Genomic DNA, 17,384 nt, shown 5'->3' with positions numbered 1-17,384 from the left:
CGAGTTGTTCTTGAGACTCGGCGAGTTGAGTCGGGGTGGCCCCGCGATTCTTCCAGGTGGAACTTGTCGAGTCAGGGGGAGTACTCGACGTGTAAGAAGGGAATCCTAGAGAGTTGGTGAAAACGTCTAGACTCGCCGAGTTGCCCTCGTGCACTCGCCGAGTCTGGTCAAAGTTGACCGTTGACCGTTGACCGTTGACCAGAGTTGACCTGTGTTGACTTCTTAGGGATAGTCAACCTTAGAGATAAAAAGTGTTAATTAGAGACATATGATGATATAGGAGGATTACAGCTCGGAGGATCGGGCACGAGGAATTTCAGGATCTGTGAGTCATCGAGATACGCGAGGTGAGTCTTCTTACTACACTTTACCTTGAGTAGGTAACCAGAGTTATGTGACAGAGTATTGTATGCTATATGTTGTACTGCTGTGCATGTTTACAGAGTTGGAACCGTAAGATTCCTAGAGTTAGAACCTGAGGGTTCACAGAGTTTGGGTGCACGGACCCATAGAGTTATAGCCTCGAGTAGCTAAAATGTGTTTTATGTGTGGTATTTTGGGGAACTCACTAAGCTTTGTGCTTACAATGTTAGTGTTGTTGTTTCAGGTACTAGCAATGACCGTGGGAAGGCGCCGGCTTGATCCGTACACACGCATGGGATTTTGTTATACTTGTGATCTTGGGATTTTGTATAATGAAAATTGGGATTTAAACTTGATTATTTTATGAAAAGTTAATGGGAAATGTTTTTTATAAATTGTGAAAAATTATTTTGTAAATTACGGTGTTACAAGTTGGTATCAGAGCTAGGGCACGGGTCGATGTGTTCGACGGGGACGTCGAACCCTATAATGGGGGGTGAAAGTGGGTTAGATCTGATCCCACATCGGCTGGGAAGGAGAACTAAGCATTCCTTATAAGGGGTGTGGATACCTTCCCTATCACAACGCGTTTTAAAGTCGTGAGGGCAGTAGATCCCATAAGAACTCTGCAGTTAAGCGTGCTCGGGCGGGAGTAGTACCAGGATGGGTGACCCCCTGGGAAGTCCTCGTGCCGAGTGGCCCAAAGCGGACAATATTGTGATACGTGCCAGAGGGGGATGTTATACTCTCGGGAATTCAATACACACGCGGGAATACACCAGACGTCGATACACCGTCTTTGGGCCCAAAAGTTTCAAATCATGTTTGTTGGGCCTAGTTAGCCCAATGGCATGATCTTTAGGCCCGAAGGAAATTTGCTTACATGTAGTTGGGTCTAATACGACTTAATTCCTTGTAAAAGGACTTTCAATGGCAAACATGCTGCTGGTCCCCAAGGGTCCTTCGGTACTGCTAGCAAAGTAATGCGAGTTGAGCTAAGGGCCCTTCGCATTCACTATAGCCTTGAACGACGTAGGGAATTATCGGGGGCTTCGCACCCTCTTTTTCCCCTCAGTCGTGGGGCTACATGAGTCCAGGGGGGGGGGGTTAAGTGAATAAGTGCAAGCGATGCCTAAGGGATCGTTTGTACGGTTGTCAACTGGTCGTTTTCAATAATGTACGTTACAACAATTCACAACCCACTATTAATCCAACATCTCCGGAGCTCAACGAATACACCTATCGTAACGAAATAACAACACATAAACTAATTAAAGTAAAGTGATAGAAAAACGTTGGGTTTTCCTAGGGTTTTCAATTAATACACCTTCGAACTACATACCGAGTTTTACAAATCGTACTCTTACATTTATAGAAACAAACAAGCATACTTATGGATCTTCACACCTTTTATACTATACTATTTTCAGAAAATATCGGATTTTCTGGTGGTTTTCAAAACAATACAACACATTGGATTTCAAACATTACTTATGAACTCACCAACATTTCATATGTTGACGTTTTTCAAAATACTTGTATTCTCAGGTAACAGATAAAGTGAAGGAAGAATTGTACTCTATGATGTTTTGCTGTTGTTTAATTAGTATCGAACAATTTACTTTTGGGCATGTAATATTATGGAACAATGTAATGGATGTAAACACTATCAGTTGTAATATTCAAATGTTGGTGATGAATGATGTTATGTTTCATGTATATTCATTGTGATGGTATTCAATTGAGTCACAACAGCCCCCGGACGTTTCCGCCGTCTGGTTCGGGGGTGTGACACATTAGAGGCACCAATTCCTTTGGTGCTAGCTTTCCAAGATATAGAAGAAGGATTCTATTTTGATTATTTAGAATAATAATCAAAAGGTATGTAAACCTAATTTTATATATGAATTTCGATTTCATAGCCTCTTTCCTAGTGTTTTCTTGATATTGATAGTTAGTTGCTATCAATAGAGAAAACATAGATCCATTCTAGGTTGCATGTGAACTTAAGGGTTTAAGTGTTTTTTTCTGCCACATGTAATTTTTGTTTATAACCTAGAAAACCCATCAGTAATCTTGGCAGATCAAAACCCTAAATCTTCGGTTTTGAGCCCTATTTAAGGGTTCTAACTTATGGGAAACCCTCTCATTACCAGCCTCCATCACCTAAGAACATTCCTTGAGAAACCCTAGCCTCTTCTTACTTGTTTTTTTTATCCTTGGCATCATTTATGAGCTTATTTCTCCATTGGAAGGTTGAGTCTTAAAGTGCAAGGTGGTGGCAAAGTGTATAGAAGAAAAGTTCAAGTACAGATCCAACAAGATTAAATTATTGCTGGACCATTGTGACCTGTAGAGTCGATATTCGAAGTTGCTTTCTTTTCGGTTATCATCTTGGTTTTGAGGTGAGTTTTCTCACACTGCCTATGGGTCAAAGGCACCAAGGTCGGATCATTCGTTGTGTTATGTACTTGATGTAGGACCCTTATATGATTAATTGTTATTTGCATATGTCGACATATTTAGTGTTGGATTGGTGTCTAAGTCCATAACTATTTTGGTATGTACTTGACCCGATTGTGAGCATGATCCTTTTAGGTTGCCTTCACATTGGTGACTAGACAGGATGATTGTTGAGGAGAGAGGCTGGTTTATTGTTAAGAATAATAAATTTGGGTATAAATAAGATTTGTTAATATGTTATATGAATAATATACTAATTTGTAATCATATTATTAATTAGTATTTAATCAGAAATTAATTAGGAATTAATTTCGGGATTAAAGGAATTAATTAAAAGTATAGGGGTTGTTTTGTAATTATTTGATAGTTGAGACTTTGGGCTATTGGATCACCTTTATTAAGGCTTGAACGAAAATCCTAGAAGGATATACGAGTTTTTGTCCAAGGGATTAAGGAAAGGAGTCCATGGACTTGCTTAGGCCCTAAGCTAAGGGATTAGGGTTTCCACCTTGAAACCCTAGTTAGCCATAAGTATAAATAGCACCCTAAGGCACTAAATTCGACTAACCATTGGAGAAACCCTACTAGGGTCGAATTTTAGAGCCTCTTGCCTTCCTTCCTCTCTCTCATATTCATCCTCTCACCCAAAGTGTGTTTGTGAGCCATTAGAGGTACTACACTTCTGGTACTTGCTTTCAAGAGCTAAGGAAATTCAAGGAACTAGTTGTTATTACTATATAATAACAAAAGGTATGTATTATATTCTTTTATGTGGATTTCGAAAATAGTAGTAGCATGCCAGGTTTCTTTTTGTATTCATAAAGTTGTATAACTAATTGTGAAAACAAAGATCCAACTCTAGGGTTGCATGCACACATAGGATTGTTTTTATAAAACCCATCAGTGGTATCAGAGCCATTGGTTTTTGTTTTCAATTAGATTTGATACAAATGTATGAATATGACAATTAGGGTTTATGGCTAATAAACCCTGGAGGCTTGATTTTCGAAATTAGGGTTTCTAAACCCTAGATTTCGAAATTTTTGGTAAGGTTTCCTAAACCTTTTTCTTTGGCCCCAAGATTTCGATTTTAGGGTTGTCTAACCCTAGAATTTCGAAATTTGCCTTGTCCCCTAGATAGGATTCCCAAATTTTAGAGATTTGGATAATGTCATATCTTGTTATTATCCTTGATTCCTTAAATAGATAATTAAAGATCATATGAAATTATCCCATTCCATAAATTTTCAAATCTTAGGGGATATGGGATAGATTAAATTAATTGTTTAATTTAATAGATAATCCTACAAGATTTGATAATTCAAATTAATTGTTTAATTTTGGATAATTATTAAATCAATGTTTTAATATTTAAAATTTTAAAATTTAAGGGTTTAAATTTTTCGAAAATTTTGAATAAAATTAAAACCTAATTGTTTTGAAAAGTTTCAAAAACTTGCCCTCAAGTTTTGGAATTTAAATTGTTTGATTAAAAGGTTTAATTTTGAAAGTCTAAATTCTAAAACCCCTAATTTTAAAAAGTTCAAATTACACCCTTATGGTTTTGTTAAGTTAATTAAAAGTATAATTAAAGAGAGTTAATAAATCCATTATCATATGGTTTATATTTAATCAAATTAAAAGTGTAATTTATTAAATTAAACCACCTAGTATTTTAAAAGCATAAAATACACCCTTATACTATATATAACATTAAAAGTCTAATATTATATATATATATATATATATATATATATATATATATATATATATATATGTATAACTTAAACTGCTAGTCTTACCGTTAGTAGGCCTCATTCACGAAGCCGGTCTATAAGGGGGGTATAAGGTTATGGCCTATAAAATGGCCGTTTAATGGGTGTCCACTCTCACCCACCGCTTCCTTGATTGGTAGAGGGTCGTTAGCCGAACGGGTAGAATAGGGCAAACCCTTTTCCATTAAAAGTATAATGAAGTATAAAGTAACTAAATGTTTTTACAAAATTCCCAATCTTAGTTACTTTAGGCAAAAGTGAATTGATGTAATTCCATGAAATTACACTTTGTGCCCTTGCGAAGACGTTAGTGGAGCGTGTGTGGTTAACCGGCACACTAAATGGTTCTAAGCAAAGGTAGCAAATGGTGAATCAATGTTTGTCATAGTTCGGTGGAGCGTGTGTGGTTAACCGGCACATCGAAAAGGTGACTGTAACATTGGGGGCACCATGTAAGTTTGCATGGTTATTCACACCCTGTTTTGTGATCCTCGGCATCCCAGTCACAAATCGAGGGGCATATCGGGAGTTAAACATGCCATTGAAAAGTTCAATGAATCTTAAAGGATCTAGGAATTTTTCAATACATTTAAAACCTAATCTCTTATTCGTTTTTCATGGTGGAAAATTAGTGAATCGTCATTCACTTACCTTCAAATGTTCTGCAATTTGGGTTACGACATCCCTCTCCCAAGTTGTGGAACATTGTGTTGGGTCCTAGCCTTAATATCTCATTTGGGTGATTTATTAAGGACTCAATCAATCAACTAACTTGAATTTTATTTTTTTCTCCTGTTTTGTAGATGTCAAAGTATGACAACTATGGTCTTCCCAAATCCCATGGAACAAGCTTTCTACATGAAGATGATATTCCACAATTCGATCGAGGAGCACGAGATCATGCTTCGCTTCCTCCACCTCCTCCGATTATTCTCCCTAACCCACAAGTTCGAAGGCTTGAAAAGTTCAAGATCACTCAAGCCCTTTTGGCGAGAAAACACGAAGATGGGAAACATGTGTGTGCAGATGTCTTAGAGATGAAGTCACACATTGATAGGTTATGGATGTTGGGTGTCGAGATTTCAAGTGAGTTGGCTGTTGACTGGGTTCTTCAGTCGCTTCCTGATCATATAGTGAATTCGTAAGAGAGTACTATATGATGGATCATGACGTGACCCTCATTGATCCCACCTATTTGCTTATAGCTGTTGAATCAGAAATGATTTGGCGTACTAGTCAAGCAAATTTTTCTGGTGAATCAAAATCCCAAACTTCAATGAACATTGAAAATGGTGACATTGGAAATCCAGAAAAGGTAAACTCTGAGATAGTTCCTTGTGCCATTCCAAAAGAGTCCATTTGCTTTTATTGCCAAAAGAAGGGGAATTGGAGACGAAGCTGCCCTATTTACCTGAGAGGTCTAAGAGACGGGAGAGTCAAGACGTATGACTCTAACTTCAGGTAAAATCCATTAACTAACTCTTTTAAGTTCCTATTCTAGATTCTTAATACATGATGTGATAAGATTACATTTTGATGTTTTGTAGGATCAAAGAAAAGAGAGGAAGCTTAAGGGAAGAAGTGAGCTGAATCTAATCGTGAAGAAATGGATTTCGATCGCATTGCTTGAAGATTAGATTCTTGAGCTACTACTTGGAGTTAGAATAGATTGCTAAGAAATATGTAATAACATAGTTTTTCAATTGAATTGCATTGTAAGGACAAATTTTTCCGCAATGAAATAAATTTTGGTTTTATATTATTTATTTATCCTTGCAATGGCGTGTATGAAAAAATAATGTTTGAATGTTTCTATTATTAGCAAAATGGATTTGATTCTTAATTAGGTTATTTGTGGAAGTGTCAAGAGTTTACCAAATAGGGAGAGTTTCTCATCGCCCAAGTTTCAAGTGGATAAAAACTTGGAATCATGCAACGAGTATTGTATGATGAATGAAAACTTTCACATTTGGGAAATTTAGACTAATTCTTTGACAAAGTGTCAATTGAAGGACTAGGAGATCGAGTACACTAGGTCGTACATTGATCAAGTCTACCACAAGAGTGACAAAGATATTCATCATTATTTACTAAAGTTTAGTAAATATGGTTATACTTATAAGATTGAGTATAATTCTGAGTTGATTAAAAGAGTTTCAATCAATAGCAGAACGAATAAGAAGAATCAAGTAGGCAGAAAGATAAAAGTTTCTCTATTCTAAAAAGAAAGGAGAGTACCTTTTATTATGTTTTATGATAGGTCTTAATGATTAAGAACCATATCTCAATTGATCCTCTAAGTGAGTCTTAGTGCAATTATATGTCTAAGAAGAGGAATCGAGAATTGAAGAAATGCTTAAATCAAGAAGTCAATCATACTTCGTTCCAAAATCAAGTCTTAGAGTTAAGATTGTGACATTGAGTGACAAGTCTAAAGAAGGTTTATAACATTCATCAAATGTGGAATTTGGAAAAGGTTTTCTTGTTCTTGCATATTTGAAATTGGTAAGTTGTGTTGTCTTGGATAAGACAAAGACCAACTAGGACCAATTATGTGAAGTGTTTTGTTTTGATAAGAACTACACTAACTCTTGAATATTTGTTTTGTCAAGAAATGTTTCTTGAAAAGAGAATCTTATATGTCAAGGAGTCAGTAGGAGTCTTAATGGTCTTGAAAGGTTTCAAGAACAAATCAAGAATAAACCTTATCGATCATCACTAGCACACGACTTGACGTTTACAACCTATCGTGTTGACAATATTTTGTTTCTATGCCATTCCGATTGAGTTAATTATGCATGTGAGTTCTATGAGTTCTCATTTGAATGCATAAAGACAAAGCACATTGATCAATGGAAAGTACATTGATATGTAAGGATAAGTTGCTAAACCACCTGGAAGCAATGGTGGGCAACTATGCTGCCATGAGGCAGGGAATTTAGATTAAACAAGTTTTTTCCATATGAGATGGATTTGTCACAAACATTGTCTTATGATTGTTGTTATGACAAATTTACATGGATAGGAACGCATACATCATAAAATCTAAGTGTCATAAGGTTTCCCTCCTTCATGAAAATGATTGTGAGGAAATGCTTTCACCAAGAGAGATTTTAAGGAGATAGCAGTTGTGTAAATTGTATTCTCAAATTCGATTATGATTACGGCATCTCTCTTCATAGTTCGAATTGTGAGATTTGAGAATTAGTTTGAACATTTGGGACTTAGTAACATAAGTTCTAAATTTGTTTAGACACACATGTAAGCTTCCTAAGAAAAGGTGTATGAGTTTAAGAAGCTTAGATAAAGGATTATCAAAGCATATGGTATTAGAAATATGAACTTAAGGAATTCAATATGCATTGTTTTCTGGAAGTTCAGTTGTTTTCTGAATACATATCAAAGCTAGTGGGAGCATAAGTGTTATGCCAATATGGAAATAATCATCATGTTAGTGGGAGCATGATTATTATGGTAAGTATTGCAAGTTAGCAATATTAATTATAGAAAACAAGAGTTATACTTTGCAAAGTCGTAAGGGTTGAAAAGTTGTTTTGCTATAATTAAGGGAGAAAATATTGTACTTCGTTTCAAAATCTAAAGCTCAGATTGAGAAATTTTAATAAATTTAGTCAAATGATACATAGTGTGTTCTCAAATTTTTATTATGATTACGACATCCCTCTTCATAGTTCGAATAATGAGAACGTGACACATAAAATATTATGGCAAAAGATTGATAAAGTATCATATATTTATGTAAGACATTATGCATCATGTCCCATACACTTCGGGTATAGGAACAATTGCATATGCTATAATATTTTACCGTTCTAAAATTTTCCAAATGCCAAGGTAATTAAGAGGGAAAAGGGACTTGAACCGGTTTTGACTGAAATAATTAAACAACTATCAAAGGACGATCCAAAGTTTGCTGAGGATTGGTCGCTTGTGAGTAGTTGGAAGTATAGTAATGGATGGACCATATCGACATTATTATGAATAGATAAGATTCTATTTAGAATGAGTTGTCATATGGAAAATATGGAAATGTTTCCATAATTGGGAGTTGGAAATTTAGAATTTATGTCTAGATTAGAAAATTTTATGCAAAAAGGATGTTCAAAGGAATGTACTTTGAGTGAGAGACATCACATCTATAGAATTGTTTTTCTGATAGAGTACCTTGTGATTTCATTGGCCGAGTCTTTGTGACTTTTGTGCCGTGAGTTCACAAAAGGATCATTGCATAAAATATTAGAATTTAACATATTCTAAAAGTGGCAAGAATTTGGTATTCTTACACTAATTATAAGGATTGGGGATTATGAAATGAGTTTCATTAGAAAAGTTTTTCAATTGATCTATTTCACAAAGTATGGACCATAGGAAACCAAAGTGTGCATGCTTGGAGCATGGGACAATTGTGGTTATAATTCGAGTTATAAAGTTGATTATCTGAAACATTAAATAATGAATAATGAGTAATCAATATAGTGATTAAATAAAACTATTTTATTTATACTCACCAGTTTGGAGTCATATAGGATTAAGTATTATCATTGTGTTTCTCTTTGCATGTTTTGACTTCCAGAATAACTTGGTTATTCGAACCTCCAAAGTCGGTCATACGTTGGAAGTAGGTATGAAGGAAGACTGTCATGAAGAGTCTGTAGATTGTTTGAAGAGTTTAGACATAACACAAGTTTGCTGCAGAGTTCATGAGTGCTTTAATAAGATTAGAGTATTGGATTAAACCCACGCTCACAAAAATCACTTCATGGATTTTATCATGAGTGATTGTGAGTTGATAATATTGTATATTCTTGAAACCGAGACGTGTGAGTTGTTATTTGCTGTTCGGTTGCACATTGATGATAAGTAAACGCACCAGTAACTTGGTGTTATAAAACTTATTGTTGTGTGTGATTCGATGTGTAAGTACAAGCAAGCATTGAGTCAAAGTTTATCCGTTCCTTTTTCCCAAAGTGGGATAAAAGCGATATTTGTGGGCCCCTCGATGATTTAGTGATAACACCCTAAGCACTTGGCCAAGCCGAGACTAATTTGATGTGTTCAATTGTAGTCTGTTGTCAGTCGTCATAAATCGGAAGTCGGGAAACAACACATAGACTGAGAGAATGACTTCAATCCATGCCTCACGTCTATGCGATATCAGGAATGGAGGAATATATGATCCCTTATCTAAAGGACACGCTTCTGATACGATCAGAGTTGACAGCGGCTTTTGAAAGCTACGATTGATGATCAGGTTCTGAAGTCATACGTAGAATAGTTATTAGACTTATCCAAGTGGGAGACTGTTGGATTAGTGTCTAAGTCCATAACTATTTTGGTATGTACTTGACCCGATTGTGAGCATGGTCCTTTTGGGTTGCCTTCACACTGATGACTAGACAGGATGATTGTTGAGGAGAGAGGCTGGTTTATTGTTAAGAATAATAAATTAGGGTATAAATATGATTGTTAATATATTATATGAATAATATACTAATTTGTAATCATATTATTAATTAGTATGTAATCAGAAATTATTAGGAATTAATTTCAGGATTAAAGGAATTAATTAAAAGTATAGGGGTTGTTTTGTAATTATTTGATAGTTGAGACTTTGGGCTATTGGATCACCTTTATTAAGGCTTGAATGAAAATCCTAGAAGGGTCTAGGAGTTTTCATCCAAGGGCTTAAGGAAAGGAGTTCATGGACTTGCTTAGGCCCTAAGCTAAGGGATTAAGGTTTCCACCTTGAAACCCTAGTTAGCCTTAAGTATAAATAGCACCCTAAGGCACTAAATTCGACTAACCCTTGGAGAAACCCTACTAGGGTCTAATTTTAGAGCCTTTTGCCTTCATTCCTCTCTCTCATATTCATCCTCTCACCTAAAGTGTGTTTGTGAGCCATTAGAGGTACTACACTTGTGGTACTTGCTTTCAAGAGCTAAGGAAATTCAAGGAACTAGTTGTTATTACTATATAATAACAAAAGGTATGTATTATATTCTTTTATGTGGATTTCAAAAATAGTAGTAGCATGCTAGGTTTCTTTTTGTGTTCATAAAGTTATATAACTAATAGTGAAAACATAGATCCAACTCTAGGGTTACATGCACACATAGGATTGTTTGTATAAAACCCATCATTTAGATGGTTGGGTTAAGGTGGGAAGCTAACAAAACCGGATGGGTGGGTTAATGTACTGCTTCGTGCGATGGACCAACAAACCCGGATGGTTGGGTTGAGACTCTATGTCAACAAACCCAGGATGGTTAGGTTGAGGCCATGGGCCAACAAACCCTATACGCATGCACTGTAATTGTATTTCTGATGCGTTTTGGTATTTTGGAAAACTGACTATGCTTAGGCTTACAATTTAATTTCATGGTTTCAGGTACATCAAATGATCGGGGAAAGGTGAATGCGCGATTGTGCACATAATCCTTGGATATTTTATTGATAAATTATTTTGGAATACTCTCATTAACGATTATGGATTTTGAAACAATGTTGTGAATGATTTATGGATCTTTAAAATGGTTTTAAAAATAAAAATATTTACTATGATTTTTGGGATGTTACACCTATCACCTGGTGCACCAGCCAAAACATTACCTAACATCCTCTGTCTCTATACCTGCTTTCCAATATTGGCCTCGCCAATATCAGCCATATTGTCGGTAGAACTCAAGATCGCTTTTACGTTTAGTGTGGGCCCTGCTAAACATGGTGATCATGCTCTCCTTAATGTCCTCTACAAGCTTAGATGAACTGGCCTATAAGCTCTTTGACAAACTTGGCTTGGAGGAGTTCACCAAGGGATCCTCAAGAAAAATGAGTGTCGTCCATAACCAAAGTATTCTCTGCTTGCATCTCTTAAGGTTGCTCGGGGAGAGTAATGTATTCGACTATACTCCACACCTATTTCAAAAAAGACAAACATAAACGAAATGATTTATCAAATCTATTTTTTTCTTTTAAAATGGGGGAGAAAAGAACATAAATAAACTTTTCAAGTGAAACGAACCAACTACTCGCAAGATGATTGTTATTTGCTAAATAGGATCCTATCAAAGGATGTTGGGAAATCTACAGCGTTGATGTTTTCTCTTCAACATGAATCGCAGTATTAAAGAATTTTTAAGATGTATGTTAGTTTTTTTCTACGATAACCTTCATCTTAGACATATAGAGTAAATGGCGACAGGGTTAGGCGAAATTAGGTTCATCGCTACGATTTAGTAATAAAATTTATGACTGCAAGTATGTATTGTTGAACGACACGCTGAGAACAATCAAATCAATAATACTCGCGAGGAAATAATGGTGATAGTGAATCATTAATACTATCTAAAATAGTATATGTGAAGAGTAGAATAATCTTGCTAAACATTATCGGTTTGCTTTATGTCAAATAAAGGTCCCTTGCAAGTTTGTGTTCAAATTTACATGGAAACTTATGACCATTTGGTTCAACACAAAGAATAACCTATCTTTGGTCGAGCGAATCACTCTCTTCACCCCGACTCCGTATCAACTAGGTAATTTGTTTTTTAGTTTTTAAACACAAAATATGCTATTTCAAAATAAGATCATTATAATATAACCAATAATTCAAAGGCTTAATGAAAACAAGTTTGCCTTTGTGAAAGCTCTAATATACATGATAATTTTTGTGCAAAAACATGTTGAAAAAACAAATGTGAATAAGGTATATTTTTCATTTTAATACCGGAAAGATAACTATTAATATAAAGGTAAAGTTGCAAAAAGAACCGTGATCACAAACCCCCATAAAGAAAAACCGGTTTAGAATCATCCAACAAATCTTTAACGATTAACGATACATAAATAACAATATAATATTTAAAGAAAATGAGCAACCCAAACCCGACCCGACCTTACCGACACCCAGCAGTGAATAGTCCGGATTTGACGCCTTAACTGCCGGTAGGACCCATACAAAAGGGAAAATGGTACGACCGTAAATAACTGAAGTCAGCAAGGGTATAACTGTAAATTCATCCTTACAATCTCCAGTGTATGTTACCCGTGTTTCCTTTGTCGCCTTTTTGAGCCTCGTTATATACCGATGTGAAAAGCTCAGTCCTAACACCGTGGAAATCCAACTCTGTAAACCCAGTGTCGGCATTCTCTCTCTCTCATCTTTTTTCTCTCTCTAAAACTTGTTTGTTATACGTACCTCGTGTACTCCGCCGCCGGCCGACACGGTGGTTGTGTTTTTCCTTCCACGATGGCGCTTATATCATACACCAACAGCTACATTGGCAAAATATGTGTTGCTATGACGTGGTGGTTTGCGGCTGTGGTGTTTCAGAGTTTGGAGATCTCCGGTGGGCCGATTATGAACTCCGTCAACTCACATTGGCGTCCGGCCACCGCGACGTGGTACGGCAGTCCAGAAGGCGATGGAAGCGATGGTAATTTCATTAATTTTACTAATTTTACTAATTTCAGTAATTTGAGTGATTTGATTTCTGTTTAAAGCAACAAATCTAGTTTTTTACGCAGAAGTGACTTGTCCTCTATGCTTCTTTGATTTGTACATTTCTGTTCAATTTGTTGACTGAAATCAGTGAATGAAACCTGAGTGAGTGTGTGTAAATTGTAATAATGTAATTCCACTCTCGTAGGTGGCGCGTGTGGATACGGATCTCTGGTTGATGTGAAGCCATTTAGAGCGCGTGTAGGAGCAGTGAGTCCAATTCTGTTTAAGGCGGGTGAAGGATGTGGGGCATGTTATAAAGTCAAGTGTTTAGATAAATCAATCTGTTCTCGCCGGGCGGTGACCGTTATTATCACCGACGAATGTCCCGGCGGTTACTGCTCCGGCGGAAACACCCATTTTGACCTCAGCGGTGCCGCCTTTGGTCGCATGGCGGTTTCCGGCGATCACAACCAGCTCCGTAACCGCGGCGTACTGAACATCGTTTATCGCCGGTATTCACGCAGTCCTTTAACGGCTTTTAGTTAAATTAACAGTCGTTTGTTTTTCTTTTTGGTCAGTTTGGTTTCAGATTTTTATTAAAAAATACTTATTTTTAATTAACGTGGATCAATCTTTCTATAAATGCTACATGGCCCCCACCACTATTCAAAAATGACAACATCCACCCCTTAGTTTTTATTTTTTTATAACTAATTAGTTCTTACAACATGTACTTTCAATATATGCTAAGAGACACTTTCACCATCAAAATCTTTATAAAGTTAAAAAAAAAAATCTGAATAATTTTTTATAATCCCGGAAACTCGTCACATTGTTATAGGACCTTTAATAAAACTGTTAAAAACTAAATTTAATATTTCTAAAATTATGTTATATTGTTATAACAATTTTAATTTTAAGTTTATTCACACATTTAATAAACTTAAAACTGTTTAAAACTAAATTTAATAATTTTAAATTTATGTTATATTATTATAACAATTTTAAGTTTGTTCACACAGTGATCAAATTTAAAACTATTTAAAACTAAATTTAATATTTCTAAAATTATGTTATAACAATTTTAAGTTTGTTGACATAGTTAATAAACTTAAAACTGTTTAAAATTAAATTTAATATTTTTAAAATTATGTTATATTGTTATAACAACTTTAAGTTTGTTCACGAACAAATTTAAAACTAAATTTAATATTTCTAAAATTATGTTATATTGTTATAATAGTTTTAAGTTTGTTCACAGTGAACAAACTTAAAACTATTTAAACTAAATTTAATATCTGAGAAAATTTAATATCTGAGAAATTATGTTATTGAATTACACCGAACTACTTAACATAATTATTATTCCAAATACATATTAATTATTTTTATCTAATTTTTATATAAAATATAGGACACCATGCAAATATCCAGGAAGAAACATTGCATTTCACGTAAACGAAGGATCTACAAATTACTGGCTTTCACTTCTGGTCGAATTCGAGGGTGGAGATGGGGATGTTGGATCGATGCATATCAGAGAGGTATAATTTTCTATATAATATATATTAATTTTATTTTATATATCAATTTGATAAATAAAAGATACATATATAAAAAGATAAAACAAAATCAAGATTTAATCTTAAATCTTAGGTTAATGACAAGAAGTGGGAATTAAAAAAACATGTAATGGGAGAAAAATGCATCTAGAAAAGACGAATAAAGAAATGAAAAATGTGGTGGCGGGCAGATGGGCAAAATAGTCAAAAGAAAGTACTTTTGATCAGCTTTATAAAAACACATACACACACACACTTGCATAAAAGAAGCATGGAGAAATCCGAATGTGTCGGATACAGAATATAACACCCTTTTAACTCAGTGTCCAACATTTTATAGCATACACGATTACATAAATAGACGTGCAATTAAAATAATTAGAAAAACGTTATGTGATTGATTGGTGAAGTTAATATCGTTGGTGGTAGTTAATTCTGATAATGGTTTCGCTTTTGGAGAATTTTTTATTTAATTAAAATAAAACAAAAGCACTTATTTCAAGTTTTAATCAACATTTTCCCCAAATTTCATCTTCAATTATTTTCTACTCCCTAGTGCTAACAATGCTGCGACACCCATTATAGCTTGTCCAATCAATCAAAGATATTTCTTATATATATAAAAAAAAAAAAAGAAAATATAAATATGATTTTACATATATATTGACAAATAAAAATTAAATTATTTTTATTATGTTTCATTTTATTTTTTAGTCACTAAAATACTATATTTTTATAACATAATAGACAAGTAAAAAAATAAAGTGTTTTTATTAAAATATTATCGTTTTATACAGTCTACAAACAATGTGTATACTATACGGATTGTACGATTCTTTAAAATATATATATTATTGTGTAAGAAAAAAAAAATTATATTGATAACTTTCCTTACAAAAAGGTTAAATTACACAGAAACGGAGTTATTTTAGTATTTTATCCATTTAGCTATTATTTTCTAATAATAATTCACTATCCAAATCTATAAAATAATAAACATATATTGTGTTTGCCATATTTTTTTTCTTGACATCAAATTATCGAAACCAAATAACTTTATCTGTAATAAATGGTTTTTATAAACGTTAAAAAGAATCTATACCGGTTTACTTACGAACGAAATACATGTTCCAAAATACAAATCTAACGTTTTATCTGTGTTAAACACAGGCGAGGTCAACAGAGTGGCTAGAAATGAGCCATGTTTGGGGAGCGAACTGGGTGATAGTTCGAGGACCTCTCAGAGGACCATTTTCCGTCAAACTCACCACCCTGTCCACCAAAAGGACTCTGTCAGCAAGGGATGTGATTCCCGGAAATTGGGCAGTCAAAGCCACTTATACGTCCCGTCTTAACTTTTCCCCTTAACCGTTAACAGTATTAACACTCGTCGAAAGGTTCAAAAGTTTGGTTCCGAAAAAATATATATGTTTTTACTTTTTACCCCTTTTAATTTTGACATTCCTAAATAAGAAGAAAGCAAAAATACCCAAATCACCTATTCCATCGCAAGGTCAAAAGGGTAATTTTAAGCTAAGACCTATCACATCAAATGGAGCCGTTATATCAGTTGGTGTTTTTTTTGGTGATGGAGAAGGGAAAGAAGTAACCGTTGGGAGTGGGTATCCGTTTGGCTTTCTGTGGTATTTAATTATATAATATATATATAAAATATAATATATAGTGTTGTTATTTGTTAAGTCAAGTGGTTGTTTTGTAATTTAGTGTCTGTTTGAGGGTATTTTGCAGCCCCTCTCCAAAGGGAGAGTGAGCGCGCCTTTTTTTTTCTTTGTTTTTTTTTTTTTGGATTAATATATGTAAACGCTTTTAGGGTGTGAGGACCTTTTGGTCTTTTTATGTAGGCGTGGTGGGTTGGGTTTGGCCTTTTGTATGGTTTGTTGATTATAGTTTGTTGTGCCATGTTGGATTAAATGGAACCTTTTGTATCTTCTCTTCTTCTTTTAATATATATAACATGTGAGTTTTATTTATAATATGTGGATTGATGTTTTATAATTCGATTTATGTGAACTTTATTTTATGTCAATATAAGAAAAAGAAAAGTTAAGTAAGTGAGGTCACAATCTTATTCATGCATTGTAAATTGCAACAGTTAAATTTAGACATACAGTTGCCTTCTTGTTCTGGTTATATATGTTTATGATTATGATTTTTTGATAGTTTGATTTGAAACATTTATTTTTAACATAAATCATTTACTGAATTAATAAAAGCTTAATTCATAGCAGTATCAAGTGTTGTCATTTTTTTGAGATCGGGAGATTCAAGTCTCGTCTGAGACATAAATGGAATTATGAGTAGATTATATTTGCTCGTTTAAAAAAAATGGCATAACCTTTAATATCAATTTATTTGCTTAAGTCTTTAAAGGCTTTAGTGAATGTTAAGGGATTTACCAAGAGCCTACAAGCGCCTCGTCGAGCTGAGGATGTAGGACGTGAGGTTTGCGAAATGGTGTGATTTATGCACACTTTGCACTTCATCGGTCAGTGGGAGTTGAAGAGTTTTTATTTTTAGCAGGGTTCAGGTTGGATCAACCCGGTCAGCGTTGGTTTCGTGATAAGCGTGTGGAAGCATTTAAAAGCATCCAGAAAACATGTTGCTTGGAGAGCAAGGGGCTCCAACTAGTGTTTGACCTAGTCAAACTATGTGACACGTGACAAGTCGTGGTAGGGTTGTGGTCTTCATTTGCCCATGTTTTTTTGGAGTCTCCAAGAGATTTTGCAACTATAAATA

The 17,384-nt window shown here is 34.7% G+C and overlaps 1 protein-coding gene across 1 annotated transcript; it reads left to right on the top strand.

Annotated features, from left to right (window-relative positions):
- The first annotated feature begins 12,715 nt into the window (after nucleotides 1–12,715).
- LOC145065716 (expansin-B3-like) lies at nucleotides 12,716–16,621 on the top strand. The gene is made up of 4 exons (XM_079012771.1): nucleotides 12,716–13,057; nucleotides 13,271–13,577; nucleotides 14,480–14,609; nucleotides 15,798–16,621. The coding sequence occupies exons 1-4, from the start codon at nucleotides 12,871–12,873 to the stop codon at nucleotides 15,993–15,995; spliced, it is 822 nt and encodes a 273-aa protein (XP_078868897.1). The 5' UTR covers nucleotides 12,716–12,870; the 3' UTR covers nucleotides 15,996–16,621.
- Nucleotides 16,622–17,384: the final 763 nt, after the last annotated feature.

The sequence above is a fragment of the Lactuca serriola genome, chromosome 8 (assembly GCF_051521515.1).
Source record: "Lactuca serriola cultivar US96UC23 chromosome 8, Lser_US96UC23_V15, whole genome shotgun sequence".
NCBI lineage: Eukaryota > Viridiplantae > Streptophyta > Magnoliopsida > Asterales > Asteraceae > Lactuca > Lactuca serriola.
The sequence above is the reverse complement of the archived record's forward strand: the minus strand, read 5'-3'. Positions and strand labels throughout refer to the sequence as shown.

Coding starts and splice junctions, on each gene's coding strand:
- LOC145065716 (XM_079012771.1), top strand. CDS start 12,871: ATGGCGCTTATATCATACACCAACAGCTACATTGGCAAAATATGTGTT. Junction 13,578..14,479: donor CTGAACATCGTTTATCGCCG/GTATTCACGCAG, acceptor TATAAAATATAG/GACACCATGCAAATATCCAG. Junction 14,610..15,797: donor GATCGATGCATATCAGAGAG/GTATAATTTTCT, acceptor TGTTAAACACAG/GCGAGGTCAACAGAGTGGCT.